This window comes from Dunckerocampus dactyliophorus, chromosome 5, assembly GCF_027744805.1.
Source record: "Dunckerocampus dactyliophorus isolate RoL2022-P2 chromosome 5, RoL_Ddac_1.1, whole genome shotgun sequence".
NCBI classification, from domain to species: domain Eukaryota; kingdom Metazoa; phylum Chordata; class Actinopteri; order Syngnathiformes; family Syngnathidae; genus Dunckerocampus; species Dunckerocampus dactyliophorus.
This window is the reverse complement of record NC_072823.1, coordinates 27,930,138-27,955,669: the sequence shown is the minus strand read 5'-3', so window position 1 is coordinate 27,955,669 and position 25,532 is coordinate 27,930,138. Positions and strand designations below refer to the sequence as shown.

The 25,532-nt window shown below is 41.5% G+C and overlaps 1 protein-coding gene across 1 annotated transcript in view; it reads left to right on the top strand.

Annotated features, from left to right (window-relative positions):
* The window catches only part of LOC129181132 (transcriptional enhancer factor TEF-3-like), a 55,767-nt gene that overhangs the window by 12,544 nt on the left and 17,691 nt on the right, over positions 1-25,532 (top strand). Inside the window, exons 3-9 of the mRNA XM_054775859.1 lie at positions 13,722-13,786; positions 16,223-16,285; positions 17,299-17,433; positions 19,962-20,005; positions 20,285-20,346; positions 20,477-20,607; positions 21,767-21,940. Coding sequence (XP_054631834.1) covers positions 13,722-13,786; positions 16,223-16,285; positions 17,299-17,433; positions 19,962-20,005; positions 20,285-20,346; positions 20,477-20,607; positions 21,767-21,940 — 674 coding nt within the window. The remainder of the gene's footprint in view (positions 1-13,721; positions 13,787-16,222; positions 16,286-17,298; positions 17,434-19,961; positions 20,006-20,284; positions 20,347-20,476; positions 20,608-21,766; positions 21,941-25,532) is intronic.

Sequence of the window (25,532 nt, the reverse complement as noted above, 5' to 3'; positions counted from 1 at the left end):
ACATTCACAACCAACATTTTCAATAATGCTTTATTTAGTAAAATGACACTGGAATGTCCATATACAATACACTAGGTCCCCAACTTACCAACGCAATTGGTTCCAGACGACCGTTCTTAAGTCGAATTGTTCTTAAGTAGGGGAAAAGGTAATATTACCAATGATATAGGTACTACATGTACGTGTATACATATACAGTATATGTGTATGTATGTAAATATGAGTTTGGATGCAGTAGTAATATTAAACGAGGATAATTCATGAAAAAAACAATAATAAAAATGATATAATAATACGTAATGATAAATGTTATTTACCTTTGTAGAGGAGTGGTCGAGCATATGTCGTTGTGGAGGGGTTGGAGGAGGAGTTATTAAAAAAGGACAAATGGTCGTCGTCGTTAGACTCTTCTAAAAGAGGTAGTGTTCTGTGGGTGGTGTAGAATTAAGCAGGCCTATTAACTCTTCATAAACTTTAATCACACGCTCTGTCAGGGTTGTATCATACAGCTACAATTTAGCTTTCTCTCCCAGCGTCTAACTCTTCCTCTGTCCCATTAGCAGTGTCACAGTGCCCTCTACTGGTCAAGCATGTACAGTAGCAGTATAAATACTGATTGAGCGACTACAAGGCAAAATAAAATAAAATATAGAACAGTCGGCTTGTGTTCATATCCGCGAATGTTCGCTAGTCGGATGTTCGTAAGTTGGGGACCTAGTGTATATTGTCACTGACATGCAATCCAGCGATTTCAAAATAATTCATAAGGTGAACATTGCAGAGGTTAAACTCATCTACACCACAATTGCGATTTTTTTTTTTTCTATGCCTCCGATGAGCACTATAAACACAAGAACAAAAGGGATGTCTCAAAACATGCTAACCTGATGGTTAGCATGTTGGCCACACAGTCAGGAGATCAGGCAATTCTGAGTGTAAATTTAAAAAAAATCAATAAAAGGTGACAAAACTGTAGTATTATTCTTAGGTGTGTCAAATAAAAGCATTAATTGGGATTAATTAATTACAGTCATATTTAGTGCGGGTTTTTTGTTGCATTAATTTAAAATCTCTAACTTGACTGTTTTTGTATGCAAGTTGCCTTTTATATAAGAATCAGTTTTTATGTATCTTCTTGTGCTTGAGTTGTTGGAGGTGGGACACAATGGTGAGACATTAGAAGTGGACATTTATTGACTGTCATTGTGTTTGGACTTGTTGAGCATAAGATGATAGGCTCCCACTGTACTTGGGAGGCCAAGGTGAGTAGCGGGTCTCCGTTTGGGCATATCTGTGTGGAGTTTGCATGTTCTCCCCATGCGTGTGTGGGTTTCCTCCGGGTGCTCCGGTTTCCTCCCACGTTCCAAAAATATGCATGTTCGGTTAAAGGGATAGTTTGTATTTTTTTACATGAAGTTTTATGACATCCCCATCAGCAGTGGACTAGTTGCTGGTCATTTAAGTAAAGAGTGGCACACACACGTAAACAAGATGGCCACGGCGCTTCGTCGCGGAAGAAAATGCGAGCGTCTTCATCACATACACAGGAATGGAGAGGCGACAATGTGCAGGGTTGATTGTGGTATGTGCGTATGAGGCGTGTTAATAAACACGAGCTATGCTGCCATCTACTGTATGAAGTTGTAACAACAAGCTACACAGACAGTCCTGTTATAATGTGTTTTGTGAGCGAGGGCGTTACAGGTACAGTCGTCCCTTGCTACATTCGGGTCCAAACATTGTGCCTTCAACCTATTGTGTTTTTTCACAAATGAATGAATGAATGAATTAATAACTGCTGTTTCGTCCTTGAATACGGCCTACTATTTGTAAAAAATATGCATATTTAAGCAAATTGTACATCTTTGCAGCCTAAATGAAGCATTGGCAAAATGGCAAAATTAACGAAAATACAAACGAAGACATGATATGAAGTGTAATACAGTATCTGTGACTTGTTTAGTGCGTCTTTTAAGAAGCTGGGCCTTGGAAATGACGTGTGTGACGTCACTTCGCTAGGGTTGACTTTAGCTGCGAGCAGCAGGTTAGTAATGTAGAGAGTGGCCGACAGCAGCTCCTGTGTGAATATTCTCTGCTTGTTAATAAGGCGGTTGAAGTGCATCGTGAGTCTCTCCTTAACCATAAACAGCGGCAGCAGAGTAGTATTCTACACTGGTCTCTAGGTGTCAGTAACGTTACACTGATGAGACAATAGCCACCAGGAAGTAAGCTGTCAATGCTAACCTGTAAGTCTATCTTATTCTCTGGGCATTAAATCAATCGCAACTAGGCTGTTGAGGTTGTCCTAGAAGACGTTTCGTCTCTCATCCGAGCAGGCTTCATAAGTTCATGCTCAAAGACTTGGTGGGACACACACCAGTTAGACTAGATAGGACAGCTCCAGTCTCTAGACTGAACAGTCCAGTTACGATCGATTGAATGTCCTGAGAATGCAATGACCTGGATGAATGAGAATATTCACAAGCATAAGTCTATTTTATTTTATTTTTTTATTTTTTGTTATGTCTAAGATGGCTTATTTTCTATTATTACGTCTACTATATTGGGTAATAGGTTTTTCATTTTGTTCCCTTACTGGCATGAAAAGGAACCGAACCAGTGGTAAGTAACGAACAGATAATTATGGTTGTAGATAATTATATCCCGTTACATCCCTAACTTGTATGTGGCGTTGGAAAAGTATTATATCCCCACTTTACAGGCTTCCATACTGTTATGGCAATTTCCCTGCCTCGATTGAAAGGGAATGATTTAGTCATTTAGCAGGCTTAAATCTTGTTCTCACATCCTGTTTGATGCAGCTGTTTGCTTTGGTCACGTTGCGCTTGGTTCTGTCCGTAGAGAGAGCTTCCATCGGTGCTGCTGCTGTGAATGAAGTCAGCAAAGCTTCCCCGAATGCTGACAGGATTTTCACACAGTTTGACAACAAAGAACTCGCACACACCCAAACATTAGCCCGCTAAGCCTCGCTCGCGCAACCTGTCGTCCCATTGTTGTTTTTTGCTCCGGCGATATAAATATGTTTTATGTGCTCTCAAGGGATTCTCATTCAAAATGTGATGTAAAGGTCAGTGGAAAAGCAACCGGGAGTCCTCACTCGGGTGTTACCTTTGCCAGTCAAGTGGCAGATTCACTTGCAGTCATGACCACTTAAAGTAAACTAAAAATATCATCGTCTTGGGTCTTCAATGTAAAGTAACAGTACGCTGAATTATTATATTGACATATCATATCATATTCATTTGTATTAATGTCACATTACTCCAATGAAAATGTATTAATAATGTGACATAAGTAAGAAAATAAGTACAATATTAAGGCAAATTTACTACATTAATTGACTTTAATTTAAGTGTTTAAAATGTGTAAATGTCAACTTTAAGGTCTTTGAGTAGGTTCATTTTGTCTTCTTATTTAACATATGTTCACTTTCTTTTTTTTTTTTAAGATGTATTAGGTTGAGTTTTTTTTTCATCTGACACACAGACAGATGACAGTCCAAATATATGTAAAAAAAAGGTACCGAAAAGATACCGAAAAAGCTTAAATATAAGAAACTGAACCAATATCTTGTATGCACCAGCAAATCGTTAGTTTTGGGTTTGTGCACATAATAGTAGTAGTATATATGGTAATGGGTAATCTTGAACATGCACACAATTTACAGCGGAGCACATCACATAAAACTATTCAGTTCCGCATGTCCAAAAAGGAGTAGGAAGAAGCAAAGCTTATTTAAACCTGCCCCTCATTCGTTTCACATTAGTTGAAATGCATTTGTTCACCTCCTGTATTCCAAATGTACTTCTTGCCAATTGTAAGTACCTAGGAAAGTGATAAGGCAGTATAACCATAGACACAGTTTGATAATGAGTGAGTACAGACGGTGTACTCACTAGCAATGAGGAGTTAGTAGTCAATGTAAGACTGGTTAGACATACTGTAGCATTGTATTTGCACAGTGGTTCATGTGACTTCTTCCTTGTACTTTATAAACATCAACTGCTTGTACTCTTTCTTGAAATTGCTCACCCGAGTGCATTGTTTGAGTTCCTTACTTGGTCCGTTCCACAACTTGGTTCCACATCCAGAAATGCTGAAGGTTTTTAGTGTAGTCCGTGCATATACTGTAAGTGTTTCAGGTTTAATTTGTCCCGATCATATTTCTCCACTCTTGTTGAGAAGAATTGTTTCACGTTTTTGGGTAACAGGTTATTGTTTGCCTTATGCATAATTTTACCTGTTTGAAAGTTTACCAGATCAGCAAATTTTAATAATTGTGATTGTGATTGTGATAGGAATGAAGTGTTTGTATGTTCTCTGTAAGCGGCATTATGGATCATCTTAACTGACCATTTTTGTAGCACGGTTAGTGAGTGAAGTGTACTTTTATAGTTGTTTCCCCATATCTCAACACAATAAGTTCGATATGGTAATATTAGAGAGCACTAGAGAGTATGGAGTGATTTTTGGTCTAGGACACATTTTGCTTCATTCAATATTGAAGTATTTCTTGCAACTTTATGTTGTATATTTTTAAATGTGAGATTTCCAGTTCATATTATATCTATTATGACCCAGACAAATTTATTTGCATTTACCCTGTCAATGTCCACGTCGTCAATTAGTATTTGCCCATGTGTATGCTTTTTGCACTATTTTAGTTTTGCTTAAATTCACAGATCCTGTTTTTATCAAATCATAGTTTTAGTATCGTTAATTCCTCTGTGATTTAAAAAAAAAATATTAGTTTTTGTGTGCAATCTCGAGAACAGAATGCGGATGTGTCGTCTGCAAATACTAGCTTTAGGTCTTTTGTGACTTTACAGATGTTGTTTATATATAGATTGAACAGTTTTGGGCCGCATGATATATGTAAGACTGCAGATGTATATTCTCCGAGCTTCACATATTGCTTCCTGTCTGCTAAGTAAGTTTTAACCCAGTTCAAAGCTAATCCTCTGATTCCATATCTGTCTAATTTTGTAATTAGGATGTTGTGATTAATTGTATTGAAGGCTTTTGTGAAATCCATAAATACTGCGGCTGCACAATTTCTACTTTATATAGCGTTGGTAATTTCCTCAGTGATTTCGATCAGTGGCATGGAAGTTGAAATGTTAGCTCTGTATCCGTATTGGCTGTCCAGCGCGTAATTCATTCTTATTAATAAATTTGTCCAACCAAGATTGTGGTAATCAGGAAATTGGTCAGTAGCTTGTGAATCGATGTTTGTCTCCATTTTTAAAAAGTGGAACTACTTTAGCTGTCTTCATTTTGTTTGGGAATTTTACCAGTCTGGAATGATAAATTACTGATGAACTTCAGCAGATCTGCGATCTGCATTTCCGTTACAGTCTGTTGATGTTTTTGCTTTACATTTATTAACAATATTGATGATTTCATTTTTGTCACATCAGTGAGGAACATGGAATTGGGATTTCTGTTTATAATTTCATTCCTATTCTTCACGTGAACATCACGTGGACATCAGGGGCAGTACCTCTGGATTGGCAGACGGGGGTGTTGGTGCCCCTTTTTAACAAGGGAGACCGGAGGGTGTGTTCCAACTATCGTGGGATCACACTCCTCAGCCTCCCTGGTAAGGTTTTATTCAGGGGTTCTAGAGAGGAGATTCCGCCAGATAGTTGAATCTCGGATTCAGGAGGAGCAGTTTGGTTTTCGTCCTGGTCGTGGAACGGTGGACCAGCTCTACACTCTCAGCAGGGTCCTGGAGGGATTATGGGAGTTTGCATAACCAGTTTACATGTGTTTTGTGGACTCGGAGAAGGCATTTGACCGTGTTCCTCGAGGAATTCTGTGGGGAGTACTCCGGGAGGATGGGGTATCGGACCAGCTAATTCAGGCTGTTAGTTCCCTGTATGATCAGTGTCAGAGTTTGGTTCGCATTGCTGGCAATAAGTGGGACCAGTTTCCAGTCAGGGTTGGTCCCTGCCAGAGCTGCCCTTTGTCATCGACTCTGTTCATTATTTTTATGGACAGAATTTCTAGGTGCAGCCAGGGCGTTGGGGGGTACCGGTTTTGTGACTGCAGGTTTGAGTCTCTGCTTTTTGCAGATGATGTGGTCCCGCTGACTTCATCGAGCAGTGACCTTCCACTCTCACTGGATCGGTTCGCAGCCGAGTGTTAAGCGGCCGGGATGAGAATCAGCACCTCCAAGTCAGAGTCCACGGTTCTCGCCCGGAGTGCCATCTCCGGTTAGGGGATGGGATCCCTCCCAAGTGGAGGAGTTTAGGTACCTCGGGGTCTTGTTCACGAGTGAGGGAAGGATGGAACGTGAGAATGACAGGCGAATTGGTGTGGCGTCTGCAGTGATGTGGACGTAACATCGGTCTATTGTGAAGAGAGAGCTAAGCCAAAAGGCAAAGCTCTCAATTTACCGGTCGATCTACGTTCCTACCCTCACCTATGGTCATGAGGACAAGATCGCGGGTACAAGCGGCTGCAATGAGTTTTCTCCGTAGGGTGGCCGGGCTCTCCCTTCAGAGATAAGGTGAGAAGCACTGTCATCCATTGAGAGAAGCCAGATGAGATGGCTTGGGCATCTGGCAGAATGCTGCCCGGACGCCTCCCTGGGGAGGTGTTCAGGGCAAGTCCGACCGGTAGAAGGCCTCGGGGAAGACCCAGGACACGTTGGAGAGACTATGCCTCCCAACTGGCCTGGGAAAGCGTCGGGATCCGCTGGGAGGAGCTGGACGAAGTGCCCGGGGAGAGGGAAGTCTGGGCCTCCTTGCTGAGGTTACTGCCCCCGCGACCCGATCGCTGATGAGCGGTAGAAGATGGATGGATGAATTTAGGTGTCCTATATATACAACTTATTAATACATTTTTGCTTTTTTCCTTACTAATTTCAATGGTTGTGCATTCTAAAATGTTATTAAGAGCAAATGACTAGCAAATGTTCTTTACCACTTTGTAGTTCAGATGTCTATCCACATACACGGCCACTGCTCCTCCACTTTTGTTATTCCTATTGATGCAGTTCATGTCATAACCTTCCAGCTCAAAGTCCATGCCCTTGTCGGCACTGATCCAAGTTTCTGAGATTGTGATTATTTTGAAGGGCTCCTTAAATTGACTCAAGTATTGTCTGATATTATTATAATTTGAACAAGGTTATTATTGAATTGTTCCTCTGTGTAGTAACAGCAGTCATTTCTGATATGCGAAAAGAGGTTTGCATCTTGATCTATATCCTCTTATGTTATGAAATTTGACTGTTCATTATCCACGTGTGTTGACCAGCAACCATTATCATGAAGTCCACCAAAAGTTACCATAATTAAAACAGAGTTGTATTCTTATGTAAGTTTGTCCAAGTCCTTCAAACTTCTGATCAATACTTTTGCTTGTTCCAGTTAAACAGCACAACTGGATGTAAATTTTTGCAGTTGGAGGTCCATGTTGCTTGAATTTATTTCTCTTTACATAGATATCTACCTCTCGTTGCAGTGCATTGATTTTAGTCAGGTGTTCAGTGAGGTACACATTTGTTCCTTTGACCATCTCACCTTATCTCAATAATTTGTTTATAAATTTCCCATTGGCAAACCTCATGTTAATGGCCGCTGGTTTGCTTTTGTCTTTCTGAGGGAGAGGGTGACAGGTTTCTATATTATCCGTGTGTATGTTAAGACCTTTGTCCTGCAAAAAATCTACCACTACCATATAGGGGAAAAAATATTAGAGTATCAAATCTTGAGAACTAGATTTAAATAATAAGCAAACACCTTGCAGAAAATAATGGGGGGAAAAAAAGTTTACAAAGTGTTCCACTTTGGATTATAGTTATTTTTAGGTTTGGCCACAAGTTATGACTTATATTCCCAAAGCATTACAGGGAATCCTTGCATATTCCCAATTTGGCATTGGGAAAAAATATTTACAATGTTTTCATGTTGTAAAAAAAATGTGTTAATGTAATTTTTAAAATATAATTGTGAAGTGATCCGAATGGCTAGCCATCAAGAGACGGGACGGGACTCAGCCCAAATGAAGGTTGTTACAGGGGCCAAGTGCAGTCCAATAACCATCAGACGGCATCTGCGAGAGAAGCGTTCTAAGAAGAAAAAACGTCTTCAAAGGCGTTGTCTCCTTCAACGCCACAAAATTGCCCGTTTGTAATTTGCACAATCGCAAACATAGGACATTGAAAGGTGGAACAAAGTTTTATTCTTTGAGGAAAAAATGTAACCTTGGCGGCCCTGATGGCTTACAACTGGCATGACAAGGAGATCCCACCTGAGATGTTTTCCACACGGCATGGTGGAGGGGGCGCCATCATGAGCTGGCCTCTTTTTTTCCTTCAATGGAACAATGGAGCTTCAGGTTGTGCAGGGACATTAAACGGCAGCTGGCTATGTGGAGATGTTGCAGGGGGCGTCTATGTGGTAATGACTGGCTTTTTCAACAGGACAATGAGTTCACAATGCCTACCTGACAAAGGACTTCTTCCAGAGGAATAAGGTTACTCATTTGGACCATCCTATGTGTTCCCCTGATCTAAATCCATTTAAGAACATTTAGGGATGGATGGCAAGGGAAGTTTACAAAAATAGACATCAGTTTCAGGCAGTGGACATTCCCACTGGCCTCCTGGAAACACTTGCATCAAGCATGTCCCAACCAATTTTTCAGCTGATTAAGAATTATGGCACAGCTACTTATTACTGACTGCTTTTCTGAACATTTTATTTGTATTTTGGCAGGGGGGTTGGAGTTTTTTGAGCTATGGTCTAAAGTTTTGATTTCACTTTAATGCTTGTTTGCAATAAAAGCTTACTCAGAAAATGTTTTCTCTCACTCTCATTTCTTCTTTTTGCATTTTGAAGCTGATCCAACAGTGCAAAATGTAAATTCTTGCAATTTTTCAACTGGTCTTTAACCCATAAGAACCCACGGTGACACGAGTGTAACAAGCACTTTGAAGGTCCCAGTCTCTTCCTTATAAGGCTTTAAGTCTGATTTTAACTTGTTAAGTCCCTAAGCGACACATACTAAACATCCTGCTGTGATGACCATGTGACAGTCATGTGACTGTAGCAGGAAGTGACCTCTCCAAAATGCAGGTCTGGCCTGTGTGCAAACTTCAAGGAAGAAGCTATTTTCAAAGAGCTGTTTTTTGATACCACATGTAATTTCAAACACATTTCTTAGGTTCAATGCTTTGATAACATGTCCTAAATTACTTTCAACCTGGTCTGACCTTATTTGTTAAAGAAAGTAATATCAAAAAAAGTAACAGAAATATTGCTGTAACATATATGTCACATCGGCTTTTTAGCCTTAAAATCAGAATGAAGAACCTGATGTGACCCATTTGTCACAATAACAAAAATGCTAATAATGCACCCAATTATTTTAGCTGTTTCAATTATATTAACATTATATTGGTCAGTTGAAAGTGTAATGAACAATTAGAAACACAAAATAATGTGAAAGTATTTGGTTTGTGTTACAAAACAGTTTTTGCAAATCTGTACATAATGTTAACACATTTTTACGATCCTATGCCGATCCTACAAAAATTTAAATGTGTTATTCTTGTTCTTAAATATTCTATTATTCCGATTTCATTTGTAAGAACATGCGCTGCACTCCTTATGATGCACTGGAGGCCATTTTGGGAGATGATAGTTAGTTTGAGGGATGTGACGATTGCTCAGATGAAGACCCTGATGACCCTCTTTACAATCCCAATAGTCAAGACGGGGATAGTGACGAGTCAAGTGAGTGTGGTGATTCGGACAGTAGTGAATCAAGTACACCAGATGATGTACCACAACCAAATGAATTCAGGGCAGAAAAATACATCCATTCTAGGAAAAAAAAACAAGAAACTGTCCATAGCCAAAAACAAGGAACTGAAGAAGGAACTGTCCAAGGGAAAAAACTATTTTCTTGGGGGAAGAAACCATTTGAAGCCCCTGAGTGTACATTCAAAGGACCACCTCCAGACAATCTTCATAGTCCTCTGGAGTACTTCAGGAAGTTCATAACACCAGAAATGCGATGTTACTAGAGGATCAAACAAATTTGTACAGTGTACAAAAATGTCCACATCACAACAATTTAACACCACTGTAAAAGAACTGGAAATACTGATTGGCCTCTACCTGTGCATGGGTCTTTGCCAACTGACGGCAAATTGTGCATACTGGGAAAATGACACAAGGTGTCACATGGTAGCTGAAGTCATGTCACGTAATTGTTTTCAGAACCTGCAGGAAACTCTGCATTTCATTGACAACACGGATGTATCAAACTGGCAAGCTACAGATTCCAGGCAGAGGTTGCCACTAGCCGCCACTAGTTGCACATTGGTCTTTGAAATGTGACAAACATGGCTGCTGCAAACTCTGCAAAGTCAATGCAACACCACTCTCTGTGAGAAATGTGATGTGCGTCTTTGCTTCACTGAGGAACGAAACTGTTTCAAGTCTTACCATCTGACTTAGGCTAAATGGCTGAAGACACTTACCAGACATAACAACTGAGAAAATGTTTTGGACAAGGTGCTGATGATACAACAGTTTCATTTCTCTTCAGCGTTTACGTTTTTTTGCACAATTTATGTTTGTAGGTCTGCAGCTATGGTAGCTTATTGCAAATGTCCCCAAATAAGCAGTGTTATTTATTTTTGATGCATTTGGCATATTTTGTGGTGCAAAGCAAAACTGATGAAGAAGTTTGTTAAACCTTGCCATTGAAGTCACAGTTTTTACATATCTTATGGAAAGTCAAATAAAAAGGCAGTTTTGTGGCCCCAAGCAGTAAAAAGTTTTTATCGCACTTGCGATATTTAAAAAAAATTCCACGCCATCTTTAAGCCAAGAGTGCCATATAGAGGAGTCAAAAATATCACAAGTGCTTATGAAGCTTCATTTGTCCATCCATCACTCGTAAAAAACGTCAGGTTTACTTATTTTCAAAGAAGGAATATGTTTAACACTAACGCCCAATGTAACAAATATGTAACAACACAGATCTTTGGGAATATTCAGAAAAAAACTTTAGAAATGTGTTCTATGTGGTCCACTTGGTCTGTGGTATAGCCCGGATAATTTTCCTTTAAGGATAAATGGGTCTGATCAGGAGTGTATATGATGTTAAGTCGTGACTGGAACTAAAACCGGAAAACAGTGTGGATTATGTAGACACGGCATTTGAGAAACGCCACTGCAGCAGTGGATCCGTGTACCACCGCTGCGGTGCCACAGCAGACATAAGCGTGGTTATAGCGCTAGCCTGACGACCAGGCTAAAGGCGTGAAACAGATCCTATCTGTTCTATCAATTTATCTTTCATTGTTCATTAGTGTGAGTACCTATACATTTCATCGATAGTTGAGAGTTCAGAGAACACTACACAAAATACTGTGGGGGTGAAAATAACACCCAACTATGACATTCTGACAGCCTAAATGTGACCTTTTGGTTTTCCTGAGCAGACACAGTTTGTGTACACAGTCAGTGTAAAAGAAAAGTGATCGCTGTCTGACAAAAAGACTGAAACAAATCCCAAGTCATTGGTGATTGTGTTAATGCCCTGCTTCAGAATGTGGCAGGAATTCATGATTCCACTCAATGAGCCGCTGCTCCCCAGTTCCCGGCAGCACTCTTGAGCCTCGTACCACCATGATGCCTTCACCACCACCATGCTTGACTGTAGGCAAGACATAATTATCTTGCTACTCACTTGTGTTGCCAGATATGTGAACAATAATAGTGTGTTGACTCATTTTCAGTGGATAGTAACGCTATACTCATGTTCCTTGAGAATATATACTGTACTGCATGTGCTTGCTGAAGTCTTTTGGAATTGTTTTGCAGCTGATTCTTCTGATTGTTGCTTGATGATTAATCCATAGGGGGTATTTGTTGTTGTGCACAAACAGGACATGCACATGTGGTGCTTACGCCGGAGCAGCAGATGCAGGAGCAGTGTCAGTGTATAGGAATGTGTGGAATGCACTGAGAGGGAGTGATCACACTAGGCCATTGATGCAGATTTATGATCTGCCTGGACCAAGGATTGACATCACCTAACCTTACTAACCTTCTCTACCTACTCATGACCTCATAGCAAAACTGATGAAATGGCACTTTTAGGGCCATATTCACTTTTACTCCAAAAACAACGCCTTACACGTGAGTTTAAAAGTAATTTGCTTCATTCACATATGTTTTGATCGTTGTTTGGTTGGTATGAGCAAAAAAAGCAAAACTTCCATAACCATTTTCCAAGATATCTTTCCATCGCATTTCAAACTGCAGCCTTGGATGGCACTAGATGTCTTGTCAGCCTGACTGGCTAATTGGATAGCATGATCTCATCCGTGTGACTGACTGGCCTCTGATCTGGTGGGTGTGTGTTGGAAAGTATTTTTGATGGGACCTTCCCCAAGCATTCACGCAAGGAGTGGCAGAGTATTTGATACCGTGACGAACTTACAGCATAATACGACTATAAAAGTCATTTTAACATGGTAATGGTATAGTGTACGCTAACCCCAAACCCCCTAACCTTTATCCACGTACAGAGCGCATGCAGATGTCTGGCCAAGAGTGGCTTCTCGGCTGAAACTCTTCATACCTCATCACATGCAAATTTATTCAATCGCAAAAGAAGCCAACTTCCACCAGGTGCTGGTGTGTCTCAGAAAGAAGTTACATCAAATGAAGATACTGAATGCACCTCCCTGGATTCAGGGGCTACGGTCTTAGGACAAGGCCTGAGCAGGAAAGCTTGTCAATTTCTTGTCACGCTCATTGTACTCAGACAATCCCCTGCTTTGACTTACAGTCAAACTTCAGTTTTCGCATGATTCGGTTTTTGTTTAACCTTTTGGAACAAATTAATGACGAAAAGTAAATTAGCAGTAAATTTACAATATCTGGTCTGAATCGTATTGAACTTGTGGTTAGAAACGAGGGTAGAAACGAGGCTGAAGGAAGCCGCATGACTGTCGCATCCCCCACCCCCAGCGTAACCGGAGCCATTCAGCGGGTGAGGGTGGGTGTGACGGTGGTGGCATTGAGGGGGAACAAGGCCAAGATTTACTGTGGGGCGTAAAGGCATATTCCATAAACATTGACACACACACCAGCTGCCTGGCAGTGTCACTAGACTGGGCCTCCTTTTTGGTCAGCGGCCGGGGCTGTCTGTCCGGGGGTCCGGTCCCAGGATCTGGTAGCTTGCAGTGGACGACACCTGCTCTGCCAGTGTGAGCTGTCTGTCATTAGTGGATGTGCACTGATCCGCACTCGCTGTGGAAGTACAAGAGTGAACCAAGGATCAGCACCTTCACATAGACTCATATACCCTAATCCTTTTGTTGGCGCTTGCTTTAAGCATGGGGTGTCCTTCCACTCGCACAGTTTTATTTGCATCACTTTTTAATTTTGTGTGTTCAAAACAGAACTGGAGATTTCGACATGGGGCGTATCATATACAATTGGAGGGTACCCAATGGGTTACATGAAGTGTGTGTGACTATGACCATACTAGCATCATTGTAAAGGGAGAATTTTTGATCCAGCATGAATAAATCTCTGGACTCCGAATAAAGACCCCTGACGTTTTTCTATGTATTTTTCCCACACTTAAGTATTATTTTCAGGTCAATGTGGTATATTCTGGATTTGACACATTCTCAAATTAAGATGTTTTCATTACAGGACGCAATGAGCTGATAGCCCGCTACATCAAACTTCGCACTGGGAAAACACGGACCAGGAAGCAGGTGAGTCCATTGCCACTTGTTAACTGTCCCTATTTTTGGCCACCTTCGGAAAGTCCACCCCTGCTGATTGATGCCCCAACTCCCCCAGGGGCAGCGCCCCTTTCAACCCTACCGCCTCTGCTGACGATTGATTGAGGGCCAGCAGCCCCGACGTACAGATGCAACAGGGATCATATGTTGGCGTTGTTTCTTTTGCGCCTCGCAGGATGAGGCGCTTGTTAGAAGCGGTAAGAAGCTGGGGAATACGCCGATGTGGATAGGAGGGACGAAAGCGGGGATGGTAGAGGGATTTGGAACTTTATCCTCAAGCGTGGCATCTGATATGCGGGTGCCAATGCAGGGGCAATGATGGATGTGCGCAGAGAGATCCCTCCTGCTAAGTCATCTGGCGGAGTTAGTGTGGGAGTGGTGATGAGAGAAGAAGTGAGGAGCGACAGAAGGACACCTGCTGCTCTGCTAAGATCGTTTTATAAGATCGATACAACCATCTTTGGTCTTGAGTGGGAAGACACCGGATTACCTGGAGAGAACACACACATGGAAGCGTGTCCACACTTGGTATTGAACCCGAGACCTTGCTTTGAGATGATAGTGCTGTCCAGCGATCACTTTGCTGCGTCGAGTCAATGTAGTTCAATACTGTTCCACATTAACAACACTGTAAAATCAAGTTACACTTTTTACCCTTAGGTCCTAAATGGTCCCTTTCATAAACGTTGAATAAAAATGTCATCTATTTAGAGAAATTTTCACTTTCACTGCATCAAATCTTTTCATAGATAAACACATATACTGTATATTTGATGCCTGTGTTGTGGATAAAGTTGCCCATAGTGGTGGTGGGCTTATGGACAACCAAGACAGGGCAAGTAGCGAGCGTCCATCGCCCACTTTTCTTTACACTGCGCAGGCGTGCTGAACCGAAAACAAACATGTCTGCCGGAACTTGTCTGCGATTTGTGAGTGGTATAAATTTGAAGAACAAATATTTGACGGAGTATGGTGAGTTTTCGAGGCTCACGATGTGATCATCAGTTAAACGGCAGCCAATGTAGCCAATGCTGTCAGCAGTCTAAAGCTGAAAATAATTGAATTCATCGGACTAGATGACCAGCCACTCTCAGCTGTGGACTGCCGACTGCTCTCTCACTTAGAGCCTCACCGAACACCCCCATTTACAAGTCCATCACCTCATGTTGCATCAGGTTAATGCACAGCCCCATGTTGCAAGGATCTTTACACAATTCCTGGAAGCTGAAAATACCCCATTTCTCGCATGGCCAGCATACTCACTGGACATGTCATCTATTGAGCATGTTTGGGATGCTCTGGGTCGCCAGTTGTCATTGATTCTGTTCATAATTTTTATGGACAGAATTTCTAGACGCAGCCAAGACGTTGAGGGTGTTCAGTTAGGGGCCTTATCATCTCATCTCTACAGTATTTGCGAATGATGTGGTCCTGATGGCCTCATATGGCTCTGACCTTCACCGTTTACTGGGGCAGCTCGCAGCTAAGTGTGAAGCTTCTGAGCTGAGACTCAGCACCTCTAAATCTGAGAGCATGATTTTCAGCCAGAAAAGGGTGCATTGCGCCCTCTGGTTTGCAAGTGAGGTCTTGCTCCAGGTAGAGGAGCTCAAGTATGTCGAGGTCTTGTTCATGAGTGAGGGAAGGCTGAAGCGTGAGATTGATAGCCGGATTGGGGTAGTGTCTACAGTAATGCGGTCGTTGTACCGGACTGTCGTGGTAAAGACAGAGCTGAGCCGGAAGGCAAAGCTCTCACTTTACCAGTTGATCTAAGTATATTCCCACCCTCGCCAATGGTCATGAGCTTTAGGCGGTGACCGAAAGAGACCTAGGACACGCTGGATGGATTACGTCTCACAGCTGGCCTGGGAATTCCTCCGTGTCGCCCCGTTGGAGCTTAAAGAGGTGGCCGAGGATTGGGAATCTGGGCTTCGCTACCGAGTCTGCTGCCTCGGTGACCCGGACCCAGATGAGTGGAAGAAAATGGATGGATGGATCGGTGTATTCTGTATTTGAGGCAAATAGAGGTCACGCCAGATATTGTACCCCCGGAATCACGCCCAATACAACTGCACGTTGTTGAGTGGCCTTTTATTGTGGCCAACTTAAGGCACACCTGATATGCCACACCTATGAGGTGGATGAGTTCTGAATGCTCAGTAACACAGATTTGGACGGTGTTACATTTATGTTTATGTAAATAGTGTAAGCATACAGTATATGGAAATGTCTTTTTCTATACACCTTGCAATAGAGTGTTAGGGTGAGGGCATTGTCCCTTAAAACCCCTTCAATGCTAACCAGTATAGTCAACATAGTCTACAACTTATTTGTCTAATAAATAAATGGAATAAATCATGACATGCAATGTAGCTACCGTAGCTATGTTTTTGTGTGTGTTTTTTATAGGTGTCCAGTCATATCCAGGTCCTAGCACGACGGAAGGCCAGAGAGATCCAGGTGAAGCTGAAGGTACGCTACGTGAGTCAACCTTTTTGTTTTTCAAGCAAGTGAATGCACATGATTAAACAGGAAATGGTGGATGTTTTGTAGTGTACTGTACATGTCGTAAGAAAAACGGAGAATGTCTTGTATTTACATTCAGTTATCGCATGAGCAAAGACCATTGTTTGGTTTCATTGCAGCCTCACTGATGTTTTTAAACGTGATGTTTGAGGAAGCCTCGGGGCTTACTTGCCGTGTTCCGCTATGAGGACCATGAGATGTAAACGCCATTGTCAGGGAACAAATGCATCCCTGCATGAGTCCCTGCAGGCATTACATTCAACGTCTGCTACGCTGAGAGCCCACACATCCCAGTCCTTCCAGTACTTTCTCAGTTTGCATTTCTCCCCTCGCTGACTCGCAGTGGCAGCCGGCAAGCGGGACTCGTCCTCACCTTGGATGCGAGCCATTAGTCTTCAGCTGGCAGGGCCCTGCACTGGTCACAGGGTTAGCGTATGTGATGGGGAGTGGGGGCTTTTTAAATACTACTTTGCTGAAACTGAGATCCAGACCACATGCACCCCCCTGCTCCCATATTTCAGCTATGCCCTTGTGTTATCCAGATCCTGAGAGGAAGAATGCTTTGGGTGGCCTTGCCGTTATAGACCAGTGTTCTAGGGAAACCACTGTGGATTGACACAGTGGTGGATCACCTTACCGTAAAGCACAGGAGATAGTCAACTAACAGCTGACTATGTGGTTTTTAACTTTTTGGGGGGCCTTAGTGCTTTGCAGTTTTTGCCCGTAATGATTAGATCACCCTGCGACCTGCTGTGTCCTCCAACAGAAGCTGCTTGTCATCGCCCTGCCGAAGCAATAAACCAAACTCTTGTCTGGAATATCACCTTATTTTCACCTGTGCTGTGAGCGCCCCTTTTTAGGGCTCCGCTTGGATTAGCAGCCAAGTGGGGAGGGGGAGCCTAATGAGTGAGCTCTCCGTTTGCGTTACTGTGTGTCCCTCTGTCTGTCGTCCTCTGTAGGACCAGGCGGCCAAAGACAAGGCTCTGCAGAGCATGGCCACCATGTCCTCAGCGCAGATCATCTCACCCACCGCTTTCCAGAACAAGATGGCGCTCCAGGGTCTCTCCAGGCCGGCTTATCCCACAACTGGTGGTGTGAGTGACTAAGCTGGCCCCTTCATTGATTCTCAGCCCACAGTACAGTCAAACCTTGATTTTCGTGGATCATTTTCGCCAAAATTTTGCCTTTGCTTTGTACACTGTCTCGGTTTTGTTCAATATTGTACGTAACAAACTACTCCACTGGTCCTGTACTGTATTGTTAGACCAAGTCAAGCAACCAAGCAAAGCACCCTAAGTGTTGCTGACTCACTCAGTGCGTTTCCATACACTGAATAAGTCAGATTCCTGAAATAATCAGATTTCTTAATTTTTCACGCCTCAGCGTGATGTCCGTGTTTATTATACTTGGCGGCTCTGCTCCGGGGACCACAGACATGCAAAAGAGAGAAGTAATTTCCAATCGCATTATCTAGGTATGTTAATCTGACTTTTGAAAAGCCAAACACGATCTAACTAAGGTGTTTACATGCGTGTTTAAAGGCTAGTTTTACGCCAATTCTTGTGATTTGTATTTGTTAGTGCAAAAAACGTACTGTCTCATTTTTTTTTTAACAAGTTCCATCCATTCGTCATTTATAATTATATCACAGTTTTCTGCATATAAAACTATAATTATTCGCTGTAAATTGTATCTTTTGTTAATATTTCTGGGTGTCTGGATAATTGGATTTGCTTGAGTTCCTATAGTAAAAATTGCCTCTGTTTATTGCTTCTGTTTTGTTTTTGTTTGTTCAAGGTCAGACGAAAACTGATGCAGGGCCTCTGTCATGGGCCAAAATTGGTTGTATTTATTTAAATTTTGACGAAGTTATAACATTTATTCAATATAAATTCCATGTTGCTCACACGCTGCTGTAAATGACATTAGTGGCATCCATATGGGTTGTGGTCAAAATGCTTTGTAAGACATGCTAGCATACATGTAATACAGATATCTTCAAAGTTTTAGAATCATTAGACAGATAGTTCAATGATTTATGGACAATTAGTTGCTAAGTTCCACCAATTTTGCATGATGGCGACTGTTTTTCAACCAATCTTGCTCATATTTTACACGTGTGCTTGTCGGTCCCCTATAGGTGTGTACCAGATTTCACGATGATTTGGCCAGACACCCTAAAATTACAGAGGATGTTTCTGTAATGTTTGAGAAATTTCAAGTCAATACTATTTATGGGGGCTAAATTTCGGGTTTAATAACGGAAAAGTATCAGAAAAATAATAGCTCAGACAACACAGTATTGGTGTATGTTTTGACAAATGTTCACCTGTTTGTGAGCAGTGGTTCAGGAGTAGAAGCGTTTTACATGCGCTTTATTTTGGATCTTTGACTTGGATAAAGGAACCAGAAACATGACATATTTTAGAGGGCTCCCCATAGTAAGACCATGAACATTGGACCTCCATTTATACTTCTGATAAAGCAGTCAAAGATTAGATGTAATACACTGGTACTTCGGTTTTTGTTACTAACTCCTTCCAAAAGGTTTGACGAAAACTGAAACGCATGAAAACAGAAGCAATTTTTTTCAATAGGAAATCATGTAAATCCGATTCTATTCCAGACTAAAGAAATTTTAAAAAATATCAAAAGTATTAACAAAAAATACATTTATTAAATATTTTTATAATAATTGTTTTAATAATAACAATAATATGATCATATGTACCAATTATGATGAAGATTTGACGTTACTACTAACGTTTACAGTTTAGTGGCAAATTGTCAGGTTGATCACCAAAGTTTGTTGTTATGCCCCACCCACATCTTATGGAACACCCTAAAATCCCTGAAAATACCATCGCTCGCCTGTCTAGTATCCGTGATTTTCATTTGGACTCATGTGGTCAAAGTTCCTAAGACTGGTTCGTCGAAATACAACCCCTGGTTGATGCCCCAAAATTTCCGGCGATAACCAAATTGGCTGACTTCCTGTGTGCTTTGGAACATGGGTTCTTGAGACTTGCGTCCTGTCATGATTGACATCTCCACCAAATTTCGTGACAATCAGTGAAACTGGTGGCAGGGGACATTCTCATTTGAGTTTGCCAAGTGAATGTGCCTTACAGGATACTGCAGTATTGTGTCAACTATGTATTGTCAGATTTGACATTGGATGCGTGATCCAAGATGGCTGAATAAACAAGCAATGCTGGGAGTGTCGTCCAGATCTTCATTAATACCACAAGATTCCACACGCCAAAGGGTCAAATACAACACTGTTACATGCAATATTGTATCATAACTGCGACGGCGCACGAGAACCGAGGCCAAATTTGAGCGAAAATCAAACAAAAACGGCAAAACGCCTTGGAAAACTGAGGTTTGACTGTACAGTTGTCCCTCGCTATATCGCGGTTTTGTACGCTCTAACTGCAAAAATATAAAATGTATTAATATTGAATCCTACTTCGAGGAAAATTCACTTATCGGGGTCAGGTCTGGAACCAATTAACTGTGATAAACGAAGGACAACAGTGTGTGCTGTCTCATGCATTTGTTGTGTACGTAAAGGAATAAATAAATATAAAATGTGACTTTCGCTTTGGGTTTCTTCCAGTTTTGGCACGGGGCGCTTCCAGGACAGCCAGGAGGCCATGAGGAGTGAGTTTCCATTTTGGATATTATGACCTCATACAAAATCATTGACTTCTCATTTGATAGCATGCATCAGATGCATTTCAAATTTGCGTAATGAACCTGAGAATCAAATTAAAGCGTCATATGAGTGTAAATGATAAAGTCAGCTGTCAGACGTCGGGCATTCGGCCGTGCTCCATCCCCCGTCCCCCCGCGCCTTTAGAGGTCAGGCGGTCCAATTAGTACATGAGATGGGGTCACAAGGCAGAGATGGTGTCTAACATGCCTGTCTGGTCTCTCCAGCATTAAGCCTTTCTCCCAGCAGACTTACACCATGCAAGCATCCGGCCCCGCCCCCATAACAGGTGGGCTCTCTTTCTCTTGCGGTGTTGACACACATCACCTTGGCAACTCATATCACGCATTGATGATGATGATGACGATGCACAAATCTTTACGTTTTGCACTCAGACTCGCACATCCTCCACTCTGCAGGTTATGAAAGCACTGCGGGTCTGTCTATGTCACCCGGTGCCCCCCCTTGGCAAGGTAGAAGTATCGCCAGTTCCAAGCTGCGAATGCTCGAGTTCTCCGCCTTCCTGGAGCAACCTCAAGACCCAGAGACTGTGAGTAGACCTGGTCCAGAAACGTACCACATGCAAGTCAGGGATTAAACACAGAACGGCAAAATAAAAAGCACAAAAGTGAGCCCACACATTCTTATTACAGCGTATCTTCTCTGGAAATGAAACTTGTATCTACATTAGAGTAGTCAGTGTACACCTTCTTCACCTTCATCTTCCTCAGCACACTTGTCATCTCGGAAGTGTGTTTGGGCACCCACTGCCATGCAGCCCAGTTTATGCTTCACAAGTTTACATGTTATTCAGTGAACCGCAGCTCACCCAGTGGCGGCAGCACTCGTGGAGCCCCAGATGGTGACGAAAGACACAATAATACACATCGAGGAAAAGGCTTCTTGAGACGTCATCTGTACTTCTGTGAAGAAGGTGTCGGACGTTTCGCTCCTCATCCGAAGAGCTTCGTCAGCGAACTAATAAGTGCTGGTAGCTTAGGCCTAAAATACAGTAAGAGTGGGCGGAATTGGTGTGTCAACACCCTCCCCCTATTGGTTCGTTACACTAAGCCTGGGCGGAGTAGTGGTATAATCCTATCCTGTTATTAACACCTCCGATAAAAGGGGAAGTGTCGCTCCCTGAATAGGGTATGAACGACTCTGATCCTGGCTAGTTAGCATCTATTGTTCTGGCTCAGCCCTGGCTTCACCTCATTTGCAAGACTAAGAGCTGTGGGTTTTGGTCTCAGTAACCTGCTGAACACAGGGTCCAAATTAAACCTCAAACCACCATTCGGATGAGGAGCGAAACGTCCGACACCTTCTTCACAGAAGTACAGATGACGTCTCAAGAAGCCTTTTCCTCGATGGACAACTCCTGTACGACTGAGAGCCTACACAGACGCCATAATACACATGTGTTGCCATTTATTTAGACAGTAATGACTCATCTTCAGTGACTAGTACATTTACACTGCTATACAATCTCTACATTGTCTACTCAAAAGCAACGTTTCTCAACTGGTGGGTCGCAGATCCATTCCAGCTTGGGCAAAAACTACATTCAAATCTTTATTAAGTTTATTTATGAAGTGGCTATGACAATATACTGCATGAAGTACACTGTATATGCATGTGACGAGACAACACACCTGCACTTACAGTAGATGACAATTTAACACGTGCACTTTTATTTTCAATCTCTCCAGTTCAACAAACATCTTTTCGTGCACATCGGCCAGTCCAACCCCAGCTACAGCGACCCCTACCTGGAGTCGGTGGACGTCAGACAGATCTACGACAAGTTCCCCGAGAAGAAAGGAGGCCTGAAAGAGCTGTTCGACAAGGGGCCGCACAACGCCTTCTTCCTGGTCAAATTCTGGGTACGTCGTCTTTCACTTTCCACGTCTGATCGCTGCTCAAATTGAGTCAGACATTGCCTGAATAATCTGGTCAATCCCTTAATTGGAGGTGAATCATCAGCTCATGCGGCCCTCCCAAAGTCATGAAGGTGAAGTGGAGCATGTTAATATTTACTTGCACCTGTCGTCTGTTAATGGCCTCGCGGTGTTAATGGCGCTGTGATAGTTTACGTATGGGGAGGAAAAGGACTTTAAGGACAATTTCAACCACACAGTCAGCACTGTGATGACCTGCCTGCTTCTCCATACACACACACACACAGACACACAAAGCATTGACACACAGCTTGCTTGTGTGTGTGTGTGTGTGTGTGTGTGTGTGTGTAGCAGCCTTGGGGAGAGTGGCAGGTCTGAACTTCACCAAGGGAAATGTGAGCCGGGGCACCTGTCCCTGTGCTATTACACCGAGTCCAACACTTTTGCAGCCCCACCCCCACCCCAAACCCTCCTTATGTACTTATTTTTAGACCTACTCCCACAAAACACACACTAAAACCAACACAGATGACAAAACTTCAGACTTTTCAATGACCGCGTGCTGACGTGTTTTCAGCGGCCAGTAAAGTCACACCATACTGCTGTACAAGCTGTACACTGACTACTCCAAAGCATAACCAAGTGTACTTTCTATTGTGTTGTCCCTGTTATCAGGGGTGTCCATAGTGTGGCCTAGAGGCCATTTGCTGGCCCGTGGTTGTCTTTTTTTTTTTTATTGGCCCGTGGCACATTCTAAAAATACAGTTAAACAAGAACACTCATAAAAACTGCAAAAATGGAAAACCAACAGTAATTTAATGAGAATAAAGTAAACACATTAGGACTCTAAAGTCATAATAACAAGGGAAAAAAGTATTATGAGGAAAAGTTAATTTTTTATTATTTTATTATTTTTCTAATTATTCTTTATTTTATTTTATTATTAATTGTAATATTTTGTAAAAAAAAAAAAAAAAATATATATATATATATATATATATATATACACACACACTAAGTCCCCTACTAACGAACATCCGACATGCGAACATTCGGAGATACGAACACAAGCCGACTGGTCTATTATTTCATGTGTTTTGCCTTATAAGTCCATATTTATACTACTACTTGTACATGCTTGAAAGGCAAACCCATATTTCTGGTACGTGCTTGACCAGCAGAGGGCACTGTGACACTGCTAATGGGACCAACAGCTACAGGAAGGAGGAAGAGGAGAGAGGAAGGCTTAGAGTTTTATGATACAACCCGGACAGAGCGTGTGATTAAAGTTTATGAAGAGTTAATAGGCCTGCTTAATTCTACACCACCCACAGAACACTACCTCTTTTAGAAGAGTCCAATGACGACGACCATTTGTCCTTTTTTTCAATAACTCCTCCTCCAACTCCACCACAACGACGTATGCTGGACCACTCCTCTTCAAAGGTAAATAACATTTATCATTACGTATTATTATATCACTTTTATTATTGTTTTTTTCATGAATTATCCTGGTTTAATATTACTACTGCATCCAAACTCATATATACATACATATACTGTATATGTATACACGTACATGTAGTACCTATATCATTGCTAATATTACCTTTTCCCCGACTTAAGAACCATTCGACTTAAGAACGGTCGTCTGGAACCAATTGTGTTCGTTAGTTGGGGACTTAGTGTACATAATATAAAATATAATATAAAAAAATAAATATTATAATATAATATAAACAAATACTTTAAAAATGTAAAAAAAAAAAAAGAAGTTTAGAAGCACAAAGTTCCAACCATCCAGTTTTTATGCCGCTTGTCCTAATTAGGGTCACAGGTGTATGCTGGAGCCTATCCCAGCTGACTTCGGGGGAGAGGCGGGGTGAAGCACAAAGTTGAAATATGAAAATATTAAAAAAAACTTTGGCTTTTAAAATTTTAATAATTTTCCCTTGTTTATTGCAGTTAATTGGTTTCAGACCCGACTGTGATATGTGATATGTGATATTTCCACAAAGTAGGATTCAATATTAATAAATGGTATATTTTTGCAGATCTATTGGCATAGAAAACCTGTTTACGGGCTTCTAAATACGGTTTTTAACATTACTAGAGCCCTTGAGACATGAAATAACACCCCTATAGTCAACTTTAGACTCCTATTAACCCAATATAGTAGATATAATCAGAGAAAATAAGACATAACTGAGATAACAGACTCTCATGTTAGCAGTTCCTTGTTTTTTTTCTAGACAGCGTACTGCCTGTGGTGGCTATTATCTCATCATTGTATTGGAATGGCAGCTTTAAATGGCTTTACACTCACATTACCAAATATACTAGACATAATAAGATTAAATTAGCCATTTAAGACGTAAATAAAACTCCTGCTTGTGTGTGTCACGGTAAATATGTTCCGTAGGGGACCTTAGTGGCTGGCGGTCAGATGTGTGGAGGACAGGAAGTGACGTTGGAGGTTCAGAGTTGAGTTTTAGCTTGTCCAGGGTTATGGCCCCAACAGTAGTCTGTTATTATTATGATTATTATGTTGTTATTGTGCCTGTTGGGAGATCATTTCATCTTGCAATAAATGCCTGTTCTCTCTGGCCCGTCTCTCATTGAACAATTACTGACACCTAGTGGGCAATGTAGAATACTACATTCACAATTACTGTAGAACGCTTCTTCTGCCTTGTATTTGTATTTTACTTCATTTCTTTAGTTAATTTTGAAAATGCTACATTTAGGCCAACAATAAGTACAGTTTGCTTAAATATAAGAATATTTAAATAATATAAAACATATAAAAATTTGATTGGAAAATACTGAGAATATGAAAATATGGAATTAAACTCATAATATTGTGAGGAAAAAACATCTACGAAAAGAAAGAAAAAGTAAATTGAAACATTTAAAAAAATGGAAGAAAAAGCAAAAAGATTACAATGTAAAGTGAGCAAAGTTCACATCAATAATACACTCTTTCCACTCCTAACTCAAAACTGGGATGCAGTTCTTTTCTTGAAATATTTATTACTTCTTAGCATATCTACATGGGTTGGTTTGCAAAATGTAAAATATCAAAGTGGCACTGCAACGTTTTTTTTAGTATACGGTCCTCGGTGGAAAAAGTTGTGACACCCCTGAGATATACACTATAGCACTGTCGTAGGAGTGTACAGTACTCACTTTTGTGATATGTTGGTAGCAATGTACCATAGTGGCATTCTGTAACTGCTTGTCATGTGACCATGGCTTCCAAAAGAGTCACTGTAGTGACAAGGAATTAACAGATTAGCATGTGCACAGCATGGCGGAGGTGCGGGGAATGGGATGGCGCTTTTGGAGAGCCAAATTAGCCTTTTCGTTGGCCTGACAAAAAACTATTTTAAAATAAGAGACGCTCGATATTGGCTTTCTGACTGATATCTGATATACCGATATTGTGCAGCACTGTATTATCGATATAGGCATTGGCACCAGCTCTTGCCTCAAACTGTCACGTAATGAACACATTATGCTTAACCAGCTTTTTAGTTTTTAATGAATGAAATGCATAGGGGAGGTGTGAAAGGAT